Here is a 21,945-nt window from a genome sequence, read left to right on the forward strand (position 1 = left end):
TCAAGCACCCTTTTCTGCAAGGTTCCTTCCTTCTTATTTTTGAGGGTGCTAAACTGTTAAAAATAAAATTCAGAAGAACGACAATGGACCGTGTTTTATGACCTTTTATTACTGCAGCCTTTAATCCCCTCTCAAGCATCAGACCTGCAAGTAGAACACTGCAGATCACAGATCTCCCTACTCTTTTTCGATGCAGCACCATCAAGACAACTATTAAAAAACAATTACAATAGCAACAAAACTAAATGTGGGGGCGGGAAAGAGGAGGATTTTGACCTGAACAATAATGTACAAGAATGTGGTTTTACTCAGCAACAGACATCATTGTTTCTACTTTAAAAAAAAAAAAAAAAAAAAAAAAGGTGAGCAGTGATTAACTTCTTTTCCTATGCTACCTAGTCTAACCATGCTAACCATTCTAATAGTAACATATTGTAACAATCCTAAATAAAAGAATCAATGAATTGTACTAAATGCATTGTAAATATGGTGTAAAAAAAAAAAAAAAAAAAAAAAGTGCATTGTCAGTGTTGTTACTACGGGATCCATTAATTTTTATATCAGAAAATAAGTGCCAGAAGGACAACTCACTCAATTTAAGCTAAGAGATCTTTAGAACTACTGTCCCACATGGAAAAAGAAGTTTAAAACGTTTTCATCCCAAGTCGCTATTTCATTAAACAAACACTGATATTTCCAGAACATCAAAATGCACAAAGAACACTTAGACGGCCACATCTTGTTGAAAGCATGTTTGTTTGCCAAACTGTATTTCAACTTTAACTGGCATTTCCCTATTGCCTGATAAGGCCTGTGGTTCCTGCCCTTTTTTTTGGCTAGCTCTGCTGACTCGTAACATGCCATGCAAAGATATGTACAACAGGTATAGCTCTGCAGCCTACAGGAAATAACAGAGATCAAAACTGCAACTCTCATGATGCACTGCCTCATAAAACTGAAGCATATTCGATGAACCTGCCACTACTATTCTGATTATCATTTAGTTCAACTGGAATTAATACTTAATTTCAGTTTTTGTGATTTGGATGAGCAATTTTCTTTGGCAAATACACTTGCCAACTTCCCGCATTTTCTAAAGAACAGTGGACAGTTTTCCCCTATTACCTTACCCTGAATTATCATACGTTCTTTTCAAGGTCTGTACACTGCTTGTAGGCTATCTGAAAGCTTGCTATTTATTGTATTTCTGAATACACAGTAGCTACTTTTTGATCAAACTAAGTTCTGTTTTCCACTGCTGAACCTAATGGTATCTACACAACACATTCCTACTACAACAGTTGAAAAATAACCTATTTTCTGTGTGAAAGTAACCCCAGGGTAATATTCATAATTCATATACAATATAAATATTTATACACATGCAAAAGGAATATAGCATGACCTCTTAAAAGTATTAGGTTTATTTACACAAAGTGCTAACTGTGTTACTGTTGAATGTAGTATCTAAGCAGGGTTTATCATCCAAAACTGCAAAGCAACTACTTAATACATCATTAAGGACATGCAGTTAAAATAACAGTTACTGTAAGTCACATGTACTGGCATTAGCAATGCATTGCCACAGTAATACAGTACTGTAATACTCTAACACATAAGCTACAGTATCTGTAGTTATCACCACTATCAACGAATGAATACAAAAAACCCCACGTATGTTTCCACTGGCTGGCAGTAAGAACGACTGACACAGAACAATCACTACATATCAACTGGGAAAGAAAACGATGAGACTTGGCAAATACCATATATAACACCCAGGAACAGCTACAGACCTAGTATTACTAAGAGGCTGCAAGACTAACCGCCCTGGCCTCCCCCTTTTGTTGGGAAAACTTGATCGTGTCTCCCCTACCCACTGGCTGCTGTCCTATGGACACTCACCTCACAGACAGACTCATCTAAATACCATGAAATACCCCAAAATCAATAGCTACAGGCAAGCCTGTATTTCTCAATTTTCACAAAACTACCTCACCAGGACCTTAAGACATGGAACCAGCTATTTAGCCTAAGAGTATAGAGTTTACCAGTGCAGAACTGGAAATAATTAGAGCACATAAAATGTAATCTTAGCCTCAAAGAGCTAAACACCACACATAACCCAAAGAGATTCAATTCTTCAAAAGTCATAGGATATACATTAATGCTCGCATCCTTCTTGAAAGAAATAGGTTTGAAGAAAGGATGTCAAAGAAGAGACTTTTACACTTTTCTCATCACTGGGCAAGGAATTTCCAAGTACAGAAGTCATACGAAGACAGAAGCAATGATCTAGATTTGATGGGGAGTTTGTCATGGAATAGCGATACTAGTGAAATAAGTGATGATCTTGGATCTTAATTTAAAGTCCAACACTTCCAATAATCCAAGTGGTACAAAAGGGAAAAGGCAATTGATTCTCTCTTTTCTTTATATATAAAGTACTTCCATTCTGCAGATGTTAAAACAGTATCAACCCACAGTCTGATAGAACAGTTTTCCTCTTAAAACTGGATCACCAACTTAACACAAGAATATAATAATTGTATCTCATTATAAAAGCTGCAAAAGAAGCAATGCTATTGATCAACCTTCAGTGACTGGCTTGGTCAGTGCTCTTGTCACGGATATTACTACTGCGTACTGCAATAATCCAAAAACATGCAGGCATCCTCTATTAAAACCAGCACTTGTTAACATCATGCAATTTATCTATGTTATGTTAATATATTTATGCTGGGCAGGGAAAACAATTTGAAATTCAGGATCTTAACCAGACACCAATAAAATCCCTAACACGAAAACCAAACTGAAAGAATGGGCAAACACAGGTAACCTACCAAGGTTGTTATCTATGAGCTCTGAACTACCAATATCACTTTAATATCTATACATAAAAATCTCTACCAGGTAAGAGAATCAAAACTAAGATACTGCTTGTAGGATATGGCAACCTGGCTGAAATTGATATTCATTAGAGTACTCTTTGCATGAATAGGAGCATTTGGACTCTGTGGTCTTTATCAGAGCCCCAGCTGGTAATGGTTGAAGGTTAATGCCTTACCCCATTCTGTTCAATTTTCTGTCCTAATTAGTCCTCCAAATCTATAGCTGTGAGCACCAAGTGTCTGTGCTCAAAAGAAACTAATTAATGCTAGCAAATTAGATCAAGTCCAAAGATCCAACAGCCAAACTCTTAAATGCTCCTTGTTAATAGGAAGTGTAGCTGTCAATAACTGCTGTTGGTGGCTATAATGAGGCCTCTTTCTTTCATTGAAAGTGATTTCATTTCTCTTTGTCCCTGTAAAAGCTGTTCCATTCCCTAATAAAAAAAATAAAAAACCCACACAACTAAGTTGCAGCGGTAAAGCTAGCAGTCTGACCCATTTCTTGTCATCAGCTGGGTTGAAATGACATAGAGTGGGGAAGAAAAAAAATAATCAAATACGGTAAGTTCCCTCCTCAAACGTTTTCTTCGAAGTCCTAATGCTAGTTAGAATACTTAAATTTCCATCACCAACCAATACAATATGCACTCATATTTCTTTTCTATAAAATCCCCTAAACTAGCTTACAGCAGTTAATGCTGCAAGTATCATTTAAAAAAAAAAAAAAAAAAGACCATGAGATCTAGAATCTCATTTCTTCGAACTGTAATTTACATATAGCTGTTCTCTCTGCCCAGTTTGTTGGAGCAAAACTCAATATACCATAATCCCTCTAGAGATTGTATTAATTCACGTAGTTAAATGTGATGAGAGTAAATGTTTATTGGAAATATACAGAGGTGAATAATTTTTTTTCAAAATAAAAGCTATTGTGCTCAACAAGAACATCATATAAAAATTCAGCACCTTACTCTTCAGAAACGCTAGACAGGGAAAAACACATAGTAATTTCTTACCAGTACTGAATAGCTGAATGCTATCAAAACATCTAAAATAATTTAAATAACCAACAAGTGCACAACACGTACAACAGTAATCTCACAATAGCTTCATGTAGGGTCATGGGGTCACATGTAATATGGCTATAATGTACTTTAATATTCAGGTAATAAATATAGCAACAGAGGATAAAATTTTTCTCCCCCTTCTCCACCTGCTGTTTTGTGCTGGATTGAACCTATGTTCTCAAATGATATTAACCTTCCTTTCATGAAAATAAAGTTGCAAGTAATAAGGTAGCATTCTTTTTTCATCCTCAGAGAAGGCTATTCCAGTCATAAAATCTATGATTCCTTCCATGCAATCTCTCAGGCTTTCCATCAAACCCTGAAGAATACGTACAGAAGTACGTGTAAGCAAATGCTGGTCACAGCAGCTCAATTAAAAAAAAAAAAAAGTTAGAAGGAATTGTCATGTTAACTCATTGGTTTTTATCAGTTACTTGATCTTTTTGCTCTGGTCAATTAGAATATCAGTGTATTACCAGATACTCCTAAAATATGTGAATTAAAAAAAAAAAAATTATAAGGACTATATTTTCACAACGAGGGAAAGCAGATGAGCGAAGTTGAGTTCTAAATGGTGATTTTCATTTTAATTTGCTTCAAGAAAATAAAACTCATCAAAATTTTTAAATGTGAGCTGTCATGTAATTTCCCACTACTATCAATCTTAGCATCGACCAGTGTCAACCTCAGAACCACGACTGTAGGTACCAACAGCTCAGTCCTCCCCCAACATTCAGCAAGGGTTTGTACGGATTAACAGAACTTGGCTTGCAATACAAAGGAAAGTGAGCAATACCGCAGAGTAATATCGAGCTGAAATTTGCTAAGTATTTCACACATTTCATTATCTACATTTCTGTAAAGAAAGTATATGGAATATCTAAAGGTGTGCTTGGGAATTTAAATGAGTGGCATCACATGTAGTTCAATCAGAAATTTTTGTTGGTTTTCTGGGCCTTGATGTGTCAGGTGTAAGGGTCACGGTCTAGAGCAGGTGGCCCCTACGGGGACAGAGATAATGTCAGTGACAGGACTGTTGAGTAACTGCACATTATCAAAACTCTGGTTGACACTGGTCATGCTCTACTGTAGAGAAGCCTGCAGTAGTGTTGGATCCCATCATTTTCACTAAGTATCAACACGAGCCCTGAGGAGGAGAGAGCTAATGGGGAAACTGGAGAATGGGAGCAGGGTGGCTGCCTGGAAATGTCCTTTTCCAGCCACACTTTCCAAACCATTTTTTAAAGCCTTGCCAAGTATCAAGAGGTTTTTTTCAGCAATGTGAATCTGGTTGCGTTAATTACACAGTTCCTATGGACAAGAGAACCAACATAATAGTTTTCTCCAGGGAAGGTCCTCAACATAGCACAGGTGGAAACATCCCCTTTTTTTCTCCCTCTCATTAAAAAAAAAATAAAAAAATAAAAAAAGGGCAGAACAACTTGTCATCTTGGCCAAGTAAGTATCTCCTACATCTCCTACAACAACCTTAAAATAAGAAATGGCCACATTCTTGTTTGCAGAGTCACAGGCAGGATCAGGTTTCTATCGTCCAAATTGTTTCCCTTACTTCACTGCCAGGCTGATTTGAACTATCTATCCCTGTATTCACCCTGAAAAGTGTGTAGCTCAGTTTCCTACACAAACCTGGGAGCCTTACAAATGAGTCACAATTACATTTGTAAGTCAGTCTTGGTGACCCTTGAACGCCCAAACCTAGACAATGTATCAGTAGTAGACAGCAAAATTTAAAAGAAAAAAGTTTAGAACTAAATCCCCTTGTCTCTGGAGCAAGATTGTTTTTCTCCCAGCAAAAAAAAGACTGTGAAGTTTTGGAAGGTGGGCAGAATTGCTTTATAATACCACAAATACACAAAACATTTACAACAAGTATAATACAAAATTATGATCTCATGACTGACCGGGTGATCCAGCAGTTTCTTTTTGGGGTCTCAACTTCAGACAACTTCTTCAGAGGACAGAAAAAACCCACAACCTGTCACTCAGCTGTCTGTTTTTATTTTGCAAGCCAAGTAACCCAAAATCAAACTGAACTGAGTGTACAATCTTTAAAGTTTGTATCTTTAAAGTTCTTCTCTACCTGAACCCATCAAGTAAAGTTTCAGAAGTGGTAACTCTGAATAGAGTAAGTGCTCTTAAGAAATGGAGCAAACATGTCAGTAGATACGATCAAGATCAACCAAAGTTCCTGCACATTCTTTTTTAGTGAATGTGCCTAGTTTCAGAGAAGAGAGGAGTCATGGAAAGCACAGCACAGCCAGATAAAACTACAGAAGTTTTGATAAGCTAAACGTAATCTTTCTAAAGGAAAATGCTATCTTCCTGAAATCGGCTATGATTTTGCTTTTAAAAAGTTTACTCAGGTTAAAATTTTATAACTGGAAATTAAAGCCAAAAACTTGCTTAAGAAATAATTTCATAAAAACAATGGGTGAGGCAATGGTAAATAAATGTTCCTTTTAGCTACTTCAGTTTGAAAGTATGTATTTTCATATGCCAAGAACACACTGATACAGAAATACATGGATTTAATATTTCAGACGAACTCATGCTACAGCTTGTACAAATACAATGAAAAGTTCCTGTATGACAATGTTGTTGAGGGTTTTTTTTTATTTGCTTGTTTTTTACCACACTTTTGATACTCCTGCAATAGCCAAAAATTTCACACAAATACAGTACATGGATGTTAACACAATAAAGCATATTTACCTAACGGTCATGAAAATTGCCGAGTGTTTTGCAGAAAGCATATTTACCCTCTTAACCAAATTACTAATATATCCATTTTCACTGAAAAAATACTTGAAAATCTTAAACACACAGAAATTATTCTGCAACTGAGATGCACTAAATTCTTGAGAAACATGCAGCATATATAAGACCTATACTGGAAAAACTTAAAAAGTTCAAAGAAAATTTAAACAATCTAAGTAAAATGAAATAGGACCAGAGACAATATTTAATTGTTCTTTAAAATTATCAGATGTACACATTTTTATGGTATTTCATCCTTAAGTTATTTTGGTACATTAACAACCAAGTACAGCAATGGGTCACCCATTTAACGGTGCTAAAGTAGCGGGATCACCTCTTGAGTTAACAAAACCTTTATTTTTTATTTATTTTTTAACTCTTGGGGTTTCTTTTCCCTGGATGGCTCTTGAACACGTGCTGGACAGGCTGTCACTACTTGCATTATTAGCTGTGATAAGCACACCGCTCTAGGTGGTATAGCTGCAGGCTAAGGTAACGGACTGTATACAGATGGACCCCCATGCTCACGCAGAGCACTATTGAATGTATAGGGGCTCCCCATAGGGACACATATGAACCTTGTGTGATCAAGTAAATTGTAAAGGCCTATACTTGTAGAATTGCTTTATTTCCTATATTACCAGTGCATTTACCACAATTTCCTAAAGACAAAATGGAACAAAGGTATATTAATAGGAGCTGTTCAAACAAAATTAACATAAAGGAGAAAAATCCTACACTGAAAGCAAGTTAAATGAGTAGCTATGCTACTTGATGTAAACAGCACAATTTCAAGCACATGTGTGCACTCTGTAGCACACAAACCGGATTGCAGGAGTTTTGATTACTTAATTACACAGCTTATGCTCATAGCTCATAATTGTTTACAGCGTAAAAACCATAGCCTATTTACTCTGATTAACACCTATCCCTGTGTACTAACAAGACAAATTTATTCCAGGAATAATTTCAGAATGGATTTAAGAGATAATAAATTCTCATGTTCACAAAACTGCTTAAGCTTCATTTCCCATGGTTTGGTCTCTCCCCTCCCCCCACCCAGATTAAAACGCGTAGAACAAAATTGCTGAACTGATGCTACCGCATTTTTTTATTAGGGATATCAATGTGGGTTTTGCTTGTCTATTTGATCATAAAAATTGCATCAGAAATACTCAGTTTCCACCACTAAATTCTACACGATTTGATCAGTGCTGGCTTACAGGTGACAGGAATGAAGGGGAGACATGCATCTACAAACCTCACTTTCCTAAAGATACACAACTGAACTCTATTCAGGAGAAAGAAGAAAAAAATTGTAGCTTTGCCAAACGCCACAAAAGAAAAAAAAAGGTAGCATTTTGCTTTAAAATTTATGGAGGCAAAATCATGGAGAAAATGCAAGGTAATGGTACAGAACTCAGAGCTCAAAAATCTCCAGTATTGGCTTTAAGATACTTAAAGTTTGCATCATACATAGAGAAAGTTCAGAGGAGAAAACACACACACCTCTCTGGTCCACCCCCAAAGAAAATGATAAAAACAGCATGTGCTCCTTTCTCAGCAAATACTGTTGGAAAATGCATAGAAGACACTGCTGAAGATTTGAAGAAACAAGGATTAGTAGTAACGCAGTGCAGCGGCTTTGCTATACAGCTGGATCAAAGTCCAGATGTTTCAAACTTCTCTGAGGTCACAGTATTTGCATTTCAAAAATAAAATGCACAAAGATTTTTATTTTTTGGGGGGTGACCCACTAAAGGAGAGCCGTACCAGAGAAGATATATTCTCAACAGGAAATGCCTTCTTTAATAATAAACAATGTTTTATGGAAAAACTGTGCAAGTGTAACCATCGATAGAGCAGCTGCTTTGACTGGAATAGAAAAGGGTACGGTTACAGAGATAGCACCCCACGTGGAATTCCTTCACTGCATCACTCACAGGTGAGCTATTGCAGCCAGGAAGTTAGAGCCAGGAGTGCACAAGGTGCTACAAGATGACATCGATGTGATTAACTTTATAATAACAAGACTTTCAAACAGAAGCGCATTTACTAGAATTTGTAATGAGATGAGGAGGGACCAAGAAAATCTCTTACATCACACAGAGGTTTGCTGGTTATCTCTGGTTGTTAAACTTTAACTATTTTTCTTTTACAAAAAAGCAAGTATTCCAAATTTTCTGACCTTTTTGGTGATGACAGGTGGCTCTGAGAAGTATGCTACTTAGCAAGTATTTACAAAAAATAAACACTTAATGTGTCCCTTCAGAAGAACGTGATGCTTTAACAACGAATGGGAAAGCAATCACTTTTCAAAAGAAACTTATGCTATGGAGAGAGCATTCTGAAAACAGATGTTTGGATGTGTTCCCTTCGTTATGTGATTTTTCTTTTGGGCAATGTGAGTGTGTCACCTATAAAAACCTCTCATGTCTGTATACTTCAAAACGACAGAAACAGAATTTTCTGACCTATTTAGAAGTCTTCCAAATAAGAGCTTTAGTGGGTTTTGACCCTATTTGGCAAAAATACAGATATGCAACAACTTCTGAATAGTTTGGAGAAACAACTGATTGACATCAGGGAAGATGGTCATTTACTAGCCCAATTTCAAGCAAAACCTCTGCATAATTGGTGGATGGGACTGAAAAATGAAAACCATGGTTTAGTAAGTGCAGGCAATGATGCACTTCTTCCTTTGTGATCTATGCATCTTTGTGAGGTATCTTTTTCAGCTATGACACCCATTAAAACCAAGTATTGACATAAACTGAACTTAGAACCAGACCTTCAAATTGTTGTATCACAAAGTATTAAACATAGATTTTAAAAAATAATGAAGCATATTTAATCACATAGCTCTCAATAAAATTCTTGTTATTAACAGTAATATTTTTAGAGCGAAAAGGGGGTTTTACTATTGACAATGAAAAATATTTTAAAGTACAGCTTATTTTATCTTTATCTCATCCTTTTTTAAATTGTACTTTTGTGTTTCATAATGTACATTATATACTAGTACAGTGGTACATGCATATAATTTATAAAAAAAATACATATATTGGGATTGTGTGCTCAGAAATTTTTTACTGATGGGATGTGCAATCAAAAAAGTTTAGAGAGCACATATCCAGATGACAAGAGGCAAGTGTCCTCTACTAATCACATGTCACTTGTATAGAGTAATTCTGTGGCCTATTTTTTTTTTTTTCCTATTCTTACATCCCTCTTACAGCAACACTCTCAGCTAACCCGTAAGTAGCTCTATCTTTCTGGTACTTCAGAAAGTTCCAGATTTCTTCCAGGAATATATGAACAGTTGGGTGTCAGAAGAAGTGGCGATACCCAACTTTAAAGAGTTACTGTCCACTACTCTTCAAAAGAAAATGAAAACATGCACATCCTGTTCCAATGTCTGCCTAATAACAAGTGTGTGTTTATGTGCATGTATCATTAAAATATTGGGGCTGGAAAAGGATGCAGTTAATTGGGAATATTCAAATAAATTTATTATAATGAGGGAGGCCCTAACTGATGGTTCACATGAGGCAATTGCATTTATGTAAGTATGAAATATTACATACAGGAATATAGTAACTCTGGTGTTGCTTTGTCATCACATAGTCTAGACTGAGATGTGGAAAGTTTTATATTACTCATACTAAATTCCACAGGCCTTGAGAACAAGTCATTTTGGAAAGCAGTCTATTTCACCAAGCAGCCAAAGCCAACCAACAGATGCCTTACTACTGGTTTCACAGTGAACAGATAAGATGCAGATCATACATATTCATTCCCTGACTACTTGACTTCAATAAAAAGAATTCTACTCAGGGCACAAAAGTGAAAACATCTCATCTCCCAATGAATATTTGACTCTTACCTTGCACTTTATCTGAACACAGCTCCTTGGCTCGCTCCCTCATTATTTGTGGAATCAAAACATCTTTTTCTACATGTCTCAGCTTAGAATTTTCTGCAAGAGTGAAAAAAAAAAAAATAGGAAAAATAAGATTTTTCTTATCTATACATAGAGAAAGTCAATCTACAGAAATAACACAGCATTGTTCATATAGCACACACTAGTATACAAAAACTGTCACAAACTAGCAGCAGAAAGTACCATGGAAGGACCATACAAATCAAAGCGGAGGAAAGTCCAAGATTTAAAATTGCTCACATACAAATATTATGAGCATTACCAGTATCCTGAATATTTCTGTTCTGTTCAATGTGCACAATGAACCAAAACTAAAAGAGAAAGCTCTGGCAGCACATTCCAATTTCTGCCTTACTAAATAAAAGGTCTTCATATAGAATGCACAAAGGTTGAGAATTACTTTTATTTCACGATACTAGTATTTTTCTGTGTACATTATTGATACTAACTGGCTTTTTTACTGTCACAAAGCTGAGAAGTATAGCACATATTACAGCACAACCCGAAATTTGTATTGCTAAGTGAAAAACTTCAGGTTTTTTTAAAAAAAAACAAAACTAAGAAGTCTCTTCAGTTGAGGATCGAGGAGTTTTTTCATTGAGAAATTCGACTTAACAAGAACAAATGCTGTTCCCTGAATTCTCCGCGTAGAAGTACAGTTGCAGTTTGCTTTCAGTCGCCTCAAAACCAAATTCAGAACTTTGAGGACAGCCAGTGATTTTGAATAGTTAAACAACACAGACCATTTAGAAAAATAATACTGCATTGCCAAATCCACTTTCTTCAAAACAAAAGGATGAGAATTTATCAAGCACAGCTTTTTACTTCTTAGTTTCTGAGTTAAAAACCCTTTAAAGGACATTTGTTCAGAACACTGTACAGTCCAACACAGTTACACTAAATACCTGGTTTTTCTGCCCAAATACCCTATTACTTGCCTTTTGATGTTGATATTACGCTTCAGAATAGCATTAGCTGTGATGTTTACATTATAAAAGCTGTACTATCAGATACACTTATTTTGAGTGACAATCACTTCATTTTAAAATTGCTTATAAAAAAGTCTAGATGAAATGAAAGAAATTAAAAGTGTAATGTACTGAAATTAAGGAAAGAAGCAGAATTTAAGTTACCTACCACCTTCAAACACTATTTTTCAGAGCATCTTCAGCTACTTCTAGACCAAAAGGCAACAGAGACTAACATTTCTCTAGTCATTTTTAAGTCACCTTATAAAGTTTACTAATTCCGTAAAGTTATATTATGAGATTATACAGTGTTGAATATGTGCTATTACTAGGGTAATCTGGCAACAAAACAGAGGATTACAATGAGCAATATACAGAATTTGAACAGAAGAGTTACATTTCTCCTCAAAAATTTCTTATTTGGAATTTCTACCATAAAGGAAAGAAAATAAAGTGTCTTTTGTAAATATATGAAAAATACCAAACACAGATAGCTCACAAGTTAGATTTACTTCTATGCTCTGATTTTCATGACTGAGAAAAAATGATTACAATTTAATATCCTTCATTTTAACTTTCTGCAGAATATCAGTGCAATAACTATTCCCAGCATTTATTACGTTGCAGACAACACAAAGCTGTCATAAAACTTTTAAGCATGTTTTTGCAAAAGGACAAATCAGTTCAGCTGAGTGACCTGGTAGGAAACAGCACCACTAAGCTACGTGCCTCAGCTCCACTAACTTCAGTCAAAGCAAGCTGGCACTGCGGCAGTCCTGCCTCTCCCAATCCCTGGGAGGCTCTTTTGCCTCTGCCCACACAGATGTGCTTTGCAGCCCTATGGTGAACTGAAAAGGGAAGTTAACTTGCTTTAAAGGTAAGTAAATTTCTTGTCAGGCAATTTTTCAGCTAGATAAAACTCTCTGAGCCAGTTCACTCCATAACTGCATAAATGGCCCATAAGAGAGACCTGCATGAGACTAGGACAAGAAGGGAGACAACTGTCATGAGCATCACTCGCTCAAATTATAGCCCAAGCCTCCCTTCCTTTCTTTAAATTTAAATTAGTTATACTGGTGCTTAGATTAGGCAGAAACTAAACTGATCTACGAATGTGGATACAGACAGGCAAAAAAAAAGTGCTTCTCAGCCGTTTTACACTTTGGAGTAACTAGATCTATTTATCAGAGTTCTAATAATTACTTCATTTAACTTTTATTGCCCTGCATACATGGAAATGCAGTGGACAGCACAGAAGCCTTTAGGGCTTGGGAAGGGCTGCTGGGCTTGCCCCACTGGCAGAGGTGGCCGGAGGTGTCCATGGTTCCCACAACAGCAGAGCACAGGGCTCCAAGGAAAGGAGCTACTAACAAGGAGGAGAAGCGGACAGGAACGCAACTGAAGCCTAGAAAGGAAAAAGGACAAGGGCATCCTCCAAATAAAAAACAAACAAACAAACAAAAAAAAAACCCCTACAACCCAAAGAGAAGGTCTCCCTGCTATCCCAAAACAGTCAAAAAGGATTTCTGGGTTTTATCTTAGCTTAAGCCCCTAATCTTCTGTTTGATTATTCAAAGGAAAAGGGGCATAAGACTGATAGCAAGACGTAGCTGTGCTGGTATTAGCACCAGCTCAACCAGAACCATGACAGAGCTGTGCTCCAGGCAAACTCCCTCATTTTAGTCCCATGTTGTCAAACCTGCAGAGGCTGAAAACACAGGGAGGAGAGGGCACATCAGGACACATGGCAGTCTCCAGTACAAAGAATCAGAAGTGAGCTACAACAGTAATTTATAGGTCGTTATTCAATAGTATAAAGGAAACAGAAATAAAGACTACTTATAATCTCACCTACAGTTTTTAGAAAACTGTTTCTTGCTAAGTATTAGTTTTTAAACCAAGAAAAGCACAAGCAATTAAAATAATCTTATAATGTCTAGGAGGTAGTTTCAGGCATCTGGGTGCAACTACCTGTTCAAATAGCTCGAATGCAGTTGCTCAGTTTGGGGAGTATTGTACCTACTCAGGAGTTGTAATTGTAACACCTTAAGTATTTTAATATTTTTCCTTGATTCTGTAGTATCCATTGCATCACAATTACAGTGATTTTCCTTCAAGGATCTTAAAACACCTTTACTGAAGTTGGTATCCCTAGCATTTATATCAAATATTAAATAAAAATAAGAACAAATATTAACAATACCAGGTAGAAAAATATGGTTACGTGCAGAGTAACTGCATCTCTGATACCAATGTAAAAGTACTTACAAGGACATCATAATCAGTCCAACCTAATCAGCTCTGCAGTAACATATATGGCAAAAACTTTCAAAGAAACAACACCTAAGAAGCAAGACTTCATCAAAAAACATGAGACAGCCATGATGTGAAACCATCAATTCCTTTTCCCTTTTTCAACTGTATTACAGTTTCTAGAATAATAAGTACCTTCTTCCCTTTTGAAAATTCACTATTCTGCACTAAGAAAGATAATTCTTATTCTAATACCAGATTTGTTGCAGACTAGTCCCTACAGAAGAATCTGCATTACAATAGGCTGTAATGCTGTTTTATTTTCTCTTAAAAACATCCATAAAATTATCCCCAGACAAGCACGAAATATGTTTTCCTACAGTATGCCTTCTGCATTTGAAAGCTGATACCTTTGGTTACCACCCACATCCTCCACACACTTTGCCTGGTCTTCTGGGTAGGCTGTTTTGAGATGATCATGGCTTTGGCCACAAAGAGGACGAACAAGAACACGCTACCTCTAAGCTTCCAGAAGGCAGGACAAATGTTAGCAGCAGCTTTTTATTCTCCCCCTGCCAGCAATAACCCAGGCATGTTAGAGTAACTTCATACTCTGAGATTCTACCTTTACCTTAACCTTACATTCTGTTGATATTTGCTAGCATCATTAAACTTTACAAAGGACAAGCTAATTAAGCAAAGGTTACAAAAAGCAGACTAAATAGATTTAACAGTAAAAACTAAGTATTTTGTAAAAATATACAAATGCAGGCTTGCAGGTGTTACAAGCATCTAAGTCACTAGCTCCTTGAAAGGTCAATCAGGCTACAGGCAAGAATCTCTGTGGTGAAACTACTGAATGTTTCCTAAAGACAGAGATCAGCATATTCCAGAATCCTGCCACTCCTCATGGGGATGAGGAACAGAGGAGAGGATAAAGAACTAGTATAGAGGTTATAAGCTTGCAGTTCCTAGGAGGAAAACCAAAAAACCCCAGAAACTACAGAAAAAGGAATATCTCTCTAAAAGAGAAATTGTTTTCCATGCCACCTCAGCTCAGGGCAAAGAATTAAAGGAAGGAGAGAGAGAGATGACTAAACTGGGAGATATCCCTATTCAGCAAAACGTGAAGAACACATTTAAGACTTTGTTTTTTTACAAAAACAATCTGTGGGGTTTGGCAAATCTCAATATTTGAAACGGTCCTCTGGTTGCATACAATATGTAGGGCACAAGACTACAATTGTAATAGTTTTCTGAGGTTGATCAAAACCCTCAGCTACAAAAGCTATTTATTGCCATGGAAGGCCAAGGATCACAGCCATTCAGTTTAATGGTTTTCATTGTTTTTGTAAAAATTACCAAAAAGAAGTACCAGGAAATAAATGCATCAGTGGGAACGAGAGCATCACGAGCACTAGAAGAGCAAAGAATACACATCAAGTTCACTCCGTATGGAAGCTGGGAAAAAAGATGATGAATACTCTCCTGGGTTCCTTGCCTTGGACCGCTGGATCCAGGAAGGCCTTGAGAAAAAGAGGACCACTGTGTAGACCTGTGCTGTATGCAGCAGACCTTCAAGAGGACAAGAGGAGAATGAAACGCAAAGCTGCTTTACAGTCCTGATAATGAAAGGGACTGTAGCGGCTTGTCATATTAATTAGAAGACTATTACAAAAAGGGGATACCAAGATAGAAGTTTTCCTAGAAGAGTGTCCTGAGAAAAGTTCATCCAACACAGCTAGTAACTGACTTATTCACCCTTTTGCTTCTATGTCCTCCTGGTAGTTTACAGCTCTGCTTTCATCTCCCTCATGACTTCAGGTAGAAGGGACACAGATGACTCAGAAAAGTCGAGGAAAAAGTTGAAAGTCTGCCCAGATATTTACAGAAGCCTCATACCTTCTGCATCCAAGAGGAAGCGAGTCAAGTGATGCCAGTAACATTTTTTGAAAGATGCATTTCTCACTGTACAACCTGTAACTTGGATTTTCTAGGTTCAGTTTATCTATGCACATTTTTTTAAAGAAATAGCTCAAAGTAGTACTTTAAATATTATAGCTATTGTAGTAAGAATCATGGTATATATGAAGAACAGAGAAAGTTTTAGTAAGTCTTTAACATTTTCATTAGCAACTGTTACACCCCATGTTTTTTTGATGTCCCAGTTATATCAACTTTTAGACCTCAGTTCTGTTATTTAAGAGCAAAAATGCTGTAGAAAGTTCAGTCAAGGTTTAAGAATCCAAGTTAAAAAATATAACACTTCAAAATATGAACATCCTAAAACAATCACTTCCATTATTTTGGGGCCTTGGCTCAGAAATGTGGATATTAAGCAAAGAAATAGAACTTGAAAAAGTATTAATGAAGACTTCAGCAGCAGAAATAATAGAGTCATTACAGTGAAAGGGAAAAAAACCAAGAACATACATGCAGAATTCCCGTTCTTTAACTTACACAACATTTAAAGAAAGTCTCCACTCCAAAGAAGTATAACACAGTTCTGTTCCTGGAAGGGAAGGTCTTGCCTTCATCTGTGATGAGCCTAATAAGCTTAAGTTTACCAGCCATTCTCTCATGTTTTCCATATGCAGATCTATTGCATAAACAACACTTAAGGTTAATATGGGCTGGAGAATTAATAACAAGTTTATAGCTAAATTATGTAATTGTATTAATTTTGGGGATTCAGTTATTTTTTGTATCAGTTGGTAAAAATAATCTCTGTGCTGTAAATACTCTGTTTCATTCCAAAGTTTTGCTTTAAAATACTTGCCTGTGAGCTAATTATAAAACTACAGTGAAAAATAACACTTTTATTAATAACAGAAGTAGCAGCACAGTGTTAATTGCATGTTTATTGGCAAACATTCCTTTCATCAATCAGACTATTGGCTCTAGAGGTTCAATTTCTTCAAAAAACATTTAAGATTTATTTTAGTGTATTCGTAACAGTGTTTTGAATGGGCAAAGATAATTATAGCTTCCTACTCCTCCAGGAAAAGAATGCATTCAATTAAAAAATTTCGCCTCTCTTATTCAGCCTATCTAATCCATTTTGTATTATATAAAAGTTATCAGTCTTACGTTAATCCATGTGAATTCATTTGCACATGTGTATCATAAAAACAGTTATCAATAAAGTCTGAATAATTTATTATCAACTACTTAAAGTCTCTATTCTAAAACACTAAGTCACACATCAGAATAAATAGTTTAGAGATAGATTTTAGAAACATGTTTTTTTCCTCCATGACTTCAGCGGGTCTAAGTTTTTTTCCCTACGATTGTAGTTTTATGTATCAATGTAATTAATAATTTAAATACCCAATCCTGCAGCCTGTGAGGGGGCTCCTGTGCCCTTACTGCCAAGAGGGTCAATGGGGTCAAAGTAACAAATAGTTTCAGCGTACTGCTTTGTAACCTCCCTTCCACAAAAAACATTCACGGGCCCCTTACAAGTTTATTTTATCAACCAAAAACATCCAGCGTAAACCGACTGCTAATGGACCAGGACCAAACACCTTTAGGCATACATGAAATGCTGCTGAATTTGGTAATTTCATTTGCGTATACATGTTTGCATACAAACTACAGTCTTAAGCACTTTGCTCTCCGCTAAAGTTTAAAAGTATAGAAGGACATGAAGTGACAGGAGTGTTATAATCCAAGTGAAACAACATACAACACATCCCGAAACCCAGATCAGTGCAGCTTCTCTAAGTAGAAACCTTTGTTTTTTAAGTGCATATGAATAGATTTACTTGTATTTTAAAAGTTACCAATTTTGAGATCTTTCTATCTAATACTGACATCATTTTAAATTAAGATGAAGTACAGGGATGACAATAGCAGGGAAAATTTCCAAAGCTTTAACTTCTCACCATTCTATCATCACCTCAAAGTCAATTTTCACCTTTTTCACTGGCTGAATTTGTTATCTTACATTTTGCTTTGGGGCTCGTGTTCCTGCAATATGGCAGTACTGGATTACGAGAATACTGACAATCCTGTTTGCTAAAAATGAACAATAGCTATATTACAGCAAGTCTGTAATATCTAGAAAGAAAAGGAGAAGCAGACCTGACAAAGCACACTTATTCGTTAATTACATGCGGATTGCAAATGTTCATACATCTAGTGAGTAATAAGTAAAGCCAAGCCTGAACTTGCTTGTGAAGATTTTTGACACAAGGAGATTTTTTTACACTTTTGATCACACTGCAAAGCCAGTTACAGGGCCCGAAAATTAATTACAGATCAGGGCTTAATATTTACTACTGAAAATAATGCAGATTCATTAACACCTAGCCTGAACTATTGCTCAAGTACGACAGACCTGCCAGTTAGGAAAACTTAGGGTGTGAGCTACCTATAAAGGGAACACCCCACCTCACCTCAGATCCCTTCTGCAAACCGCACATGAGGATTCCAGCAAACAACCAGGGCCATGGTCTGGCCAAGGACTAAAATAGCACAGCCTGCCTTAATTCCATCATTGTAAAGTTTCTGAATGCTTCACTTGGTAATTGATGTAAAATACTCAATACAATTTTTTGTCCCTTAAACAAGGGACATGCAGCAATATTTCAGCAAGCAAATACACATTTCAGTTACTTTTCTGGGACGGCAAAAATATAGTAACAGCATAGATATGATTAGATTCCTACAGATAGGGTTCCACACATTTTAAATGAAGCCCAAACTTCTGAGCACCTCTTGTCTGAAACTGGTCCCAAGCATGCAGTCCCTCTTTCTTCTATGCCCTTTCTAACTAATAGTGGATGTTGTCCACGAATTTACTGCTTACTTCCACCTGAAGTAAGAAATAGAGAAAGGTCCCATGAAAATCACAAACTATCTTAAGTATATAAACCAAACTGACTACATTAAATAGAGCTAAGCAGTGACCTCAAGAACCATGCAATAATTTGCATCAGAAACAAGAGATGAGTTACAGGTAAAATCTATATAAAAAGAGCAAAGTATCCAGCATCTGGATGAAGGGATGCATGAAAATCTAACAATCAATGAAACCCCCTAATTATTATGAGAGGAGATGCTAACCACCAAAGATTTCCCACCATGCCCAATAACATTAATTATACTGCACTACATGCTCCTCTTTGCTAACTTTCACAACTGTGTGGTAAGGCGTAAAGAAAAACAATCTAAATCATAAATAAAATTTTCATTAAAAAAAAATCTGCACAAACTCCTCAAGGACTTGACTATTTAGCTCTTTGGCCACTCCTTTCAAGATACAATTTACACCTTGCACTCCAAATAATGAACACCACACACAAATTAAGAGCAAGGCTTTTGAATAACAGGACTAAATACCATTTAAAATCAAAAAAAAAATCAGGAAGAATGAAAGTAAGGATTAAAAGACAATGCCTACCTTTGATTTCTGTATTTAATGAACAATCAGTAAGCATAATACAAACGAATTAAGACCTTAGAAACTATCATGGTCAAAAAACACCAGTGCTTTCAAAAGTTGCAGAGCATGACGTGTTCTGACAAAGAGAAGGCTGAAAGTCTTTTGGTTACATTAACACAAAGATTGCAGATGTCACTCTGGATTTTAAACTCTAAAGAATCCTTTCAAACCACTCAATATCACAAAACTCATTGGAGAGTCCCAATAGATCTTTCATTTTTCAGTTTCTTTCCCAGAATGGTTCTTGAAAACGTGGTGTCAAGTAACTTCAGGAAATGACAATTATCTTTTCCCTTCATCTTGCCAACACAGGTCAAAGACATTAGGAATATCAAAAAGGTTGTTCTCATTCAACTCCCTTCTTGACAGTGGCAACTTAAGTTCTTAATGACAAATATTATCTAAAAGAAGACTAATTAAAAGCTGAAACTGTTCTCCATTTTACTTATGTATTTTTGCCCTTTAAATTCAACATTGCTTTATCTCCCATTATTTTGTCTATCTTTTGAAGCTATAATTTCATTCCTTTCAGTATATTCCTCTAGTTGTCTTACTGCCCATGCCACTCCGAAACAAGACACAATCATTCTGCAAGTCCAGTTCTCTCCTTCCACTGATACACTGCTGCTGTATTTAACAACTTTGATTTCCACATGACAGTAAGAGACAGACATTTTAAGTAGCTTAGGAAAATTATGAAATCAGTCTTCAATGCTTCTGTTCTTAAGACCCAAAAAAATGTCCACGACAGGTACCAAAACCTATATTGTGCATCTAAGCTACTATCAATAATCCTACTTTTCTCTTTACACATTTGTGAATCTTTAACTAGGGATCCAGGTATCACCATCTGAAAATGACAGCCATAACCAAGTGCACATAAAAAAGAAAATGAACTTTCTTTTCCAATAACCCATGACCTCTACTGCTGAAAACAGCACCTTACAGAGTTTTGGAAGTGCTGCATGCCAAAATCAACTTCAAAGAAGAGGGATTAAAAAAAATAGTGTGACATAAAATTTTGTCAGTGGATTTATCTACCAGTTTATGTGCCTAATGACACAGCCACAGTTCTCTCCCAAACTGCAGTTGTCAAAAAACTCCTCCCATACAAATCACGACATAATTTACAGGTTTTATATTCTGAGCTTCAGAGTACTTGATATTCGCTCCCTACTACCTGGCAAAGCCATAAGAATATTTGTGTCTTTTGTCACCATAAAATGAAGCATCAGTCATGGTAACAATGAACTAAACCGTGATTCTCCCTCTTTTTTCTCATATCTGAGCCAAGAAGCAGTTAACAATGATGACATTAAAAAATACCGCACCAGGGTTAACACCTTGCTGGTACGAAGAGGGCAGCTCACACCTCTTGCAGCTATTGTTCCAGTTTCTCTATAACCTCACTTAGACATCTCTGCTTTTAGTTAGCATTCTGAGGTTTTCAACAGAGCTGTAACAACCAGGGACTAATGGTGAGGGCTGAGGTAAGCAAAAGACACTGGATAACAAGGTAGCAGATTTAAAGAGATGTTGTCCTACCGCAGCTAACGTGTAACTGCAACATGGATTAGGAGGGACATATAATGTCATTATAGACATAATTAGGGAAGCAAAACACTGATGAACTTCAATGTTTGGAGACATCCTTTTTGCTATACACTGAACACTCAACAGCTTGAATTAAGCCAGTGTAACAACCAGACTTTTTCCAAAGGGTACCTGGGAGCAAAACTACACTGTAGATGAACAACTACCACCTGAAATGCAGTGGCTAAGTTTTGTAATATTTTTTTAATTTAATAACCCATCAATGCTTAGGTGACACAACCAACAAAACAGAACTTGATGACTCTACAAGTGATTTGTTTGGAGCACCTGGAGAACCAGGCCCAGGACAGGTTTCCATCAAAAATCGAGAGCTTGGACTTGGCCGGCATCCTTCAGCTCATGAAGAAGGCTGCCACAGGCCGCACTGGACCGAGGTGCACGGTCACGACTCCTGCGGTTCACTACAGGTGTCTCAACACCCTGGGCCAGCCAAAGCACACCAACACCTCGCTGGGCTCCTTCTGCCAGGGAATCGGCCTTTTCACACCAACACACCCAGCCAAAGGCACCTGTCTCAGGAACGGGGCACATGAGTGAATATTACACAGGTGTAAGGACACAGCCTTAAATTCACTTCTGGGCGGCTGTAACTGGGTCAGGCAACACCTCGGTAACGCAAAGGACCCCTTAACCTTGTCACTTTACTACGTTACAGGGCCAGGGGGGCTGCAGCAGGCCGGGGGGGAGGCAGAAAGGCCCCGCGGCCACCTCGGCTCCCCGCAGCAGCCCAGCCCGGCCGCTGAGGCGAGGCCGAGCGCTGCACCGCGCCCTGCCCTTGGGGCTCACGGCCGCGGCGAGAGGTAGGGCGGGGAAACCGCCGCCGAGAGCCCGCTGCGAGGGCCCGGGGAGGGCGGGCCGAGCCCCTGAGGGGTGGCCCGTCCCGGCACCCGCCGGCGGCGTAGCGAAGGCCGCTCTCCTCACCGGCGTGTGCGGGGGGAGAGAAGCGGAAAGCAGCGGGGACTTCCCACAGGAAGCCCCGGCG

General features: G+C 37.4%; 1 protein-coding gene across 1 annotated transcript in view; it reads right to left on the minus strand.

The window, feature by feature from the left end:
* Positions 1-21,945, minus strand: part of CMC1 (C-x(9)-C motif containing 1) — a 40,252-nt gene that overhangs the window by 18,076 nt on the left and 231 nt on the right. Inside the window, exon 2 of the mRNA XM_014937757.1 lies at positions 10,623-10,719. Coding sequence (XP_014793243.1) covers positions 10,623-10,719 — 97 coding nt within the window. The remainder of the gene's footprint in view (positions 1-10,622; positions 10,720-21,945) is intronic.

The sequence above is a fragment of the Calidris pugnax genome, unplaced genomic scaffold, assembly GCF_001431845.1.
Source record: "Calidris pugnax isolate Ruff unplaced genomic scaffold, ASM143184v1 scaffold11, whole genome shotgun sequence".
NCBI lineage: Eukaryota > Metazoa > Chordata > Aves > Charadriiformes > Scolopacidae > Calidris > Calidris pugnax.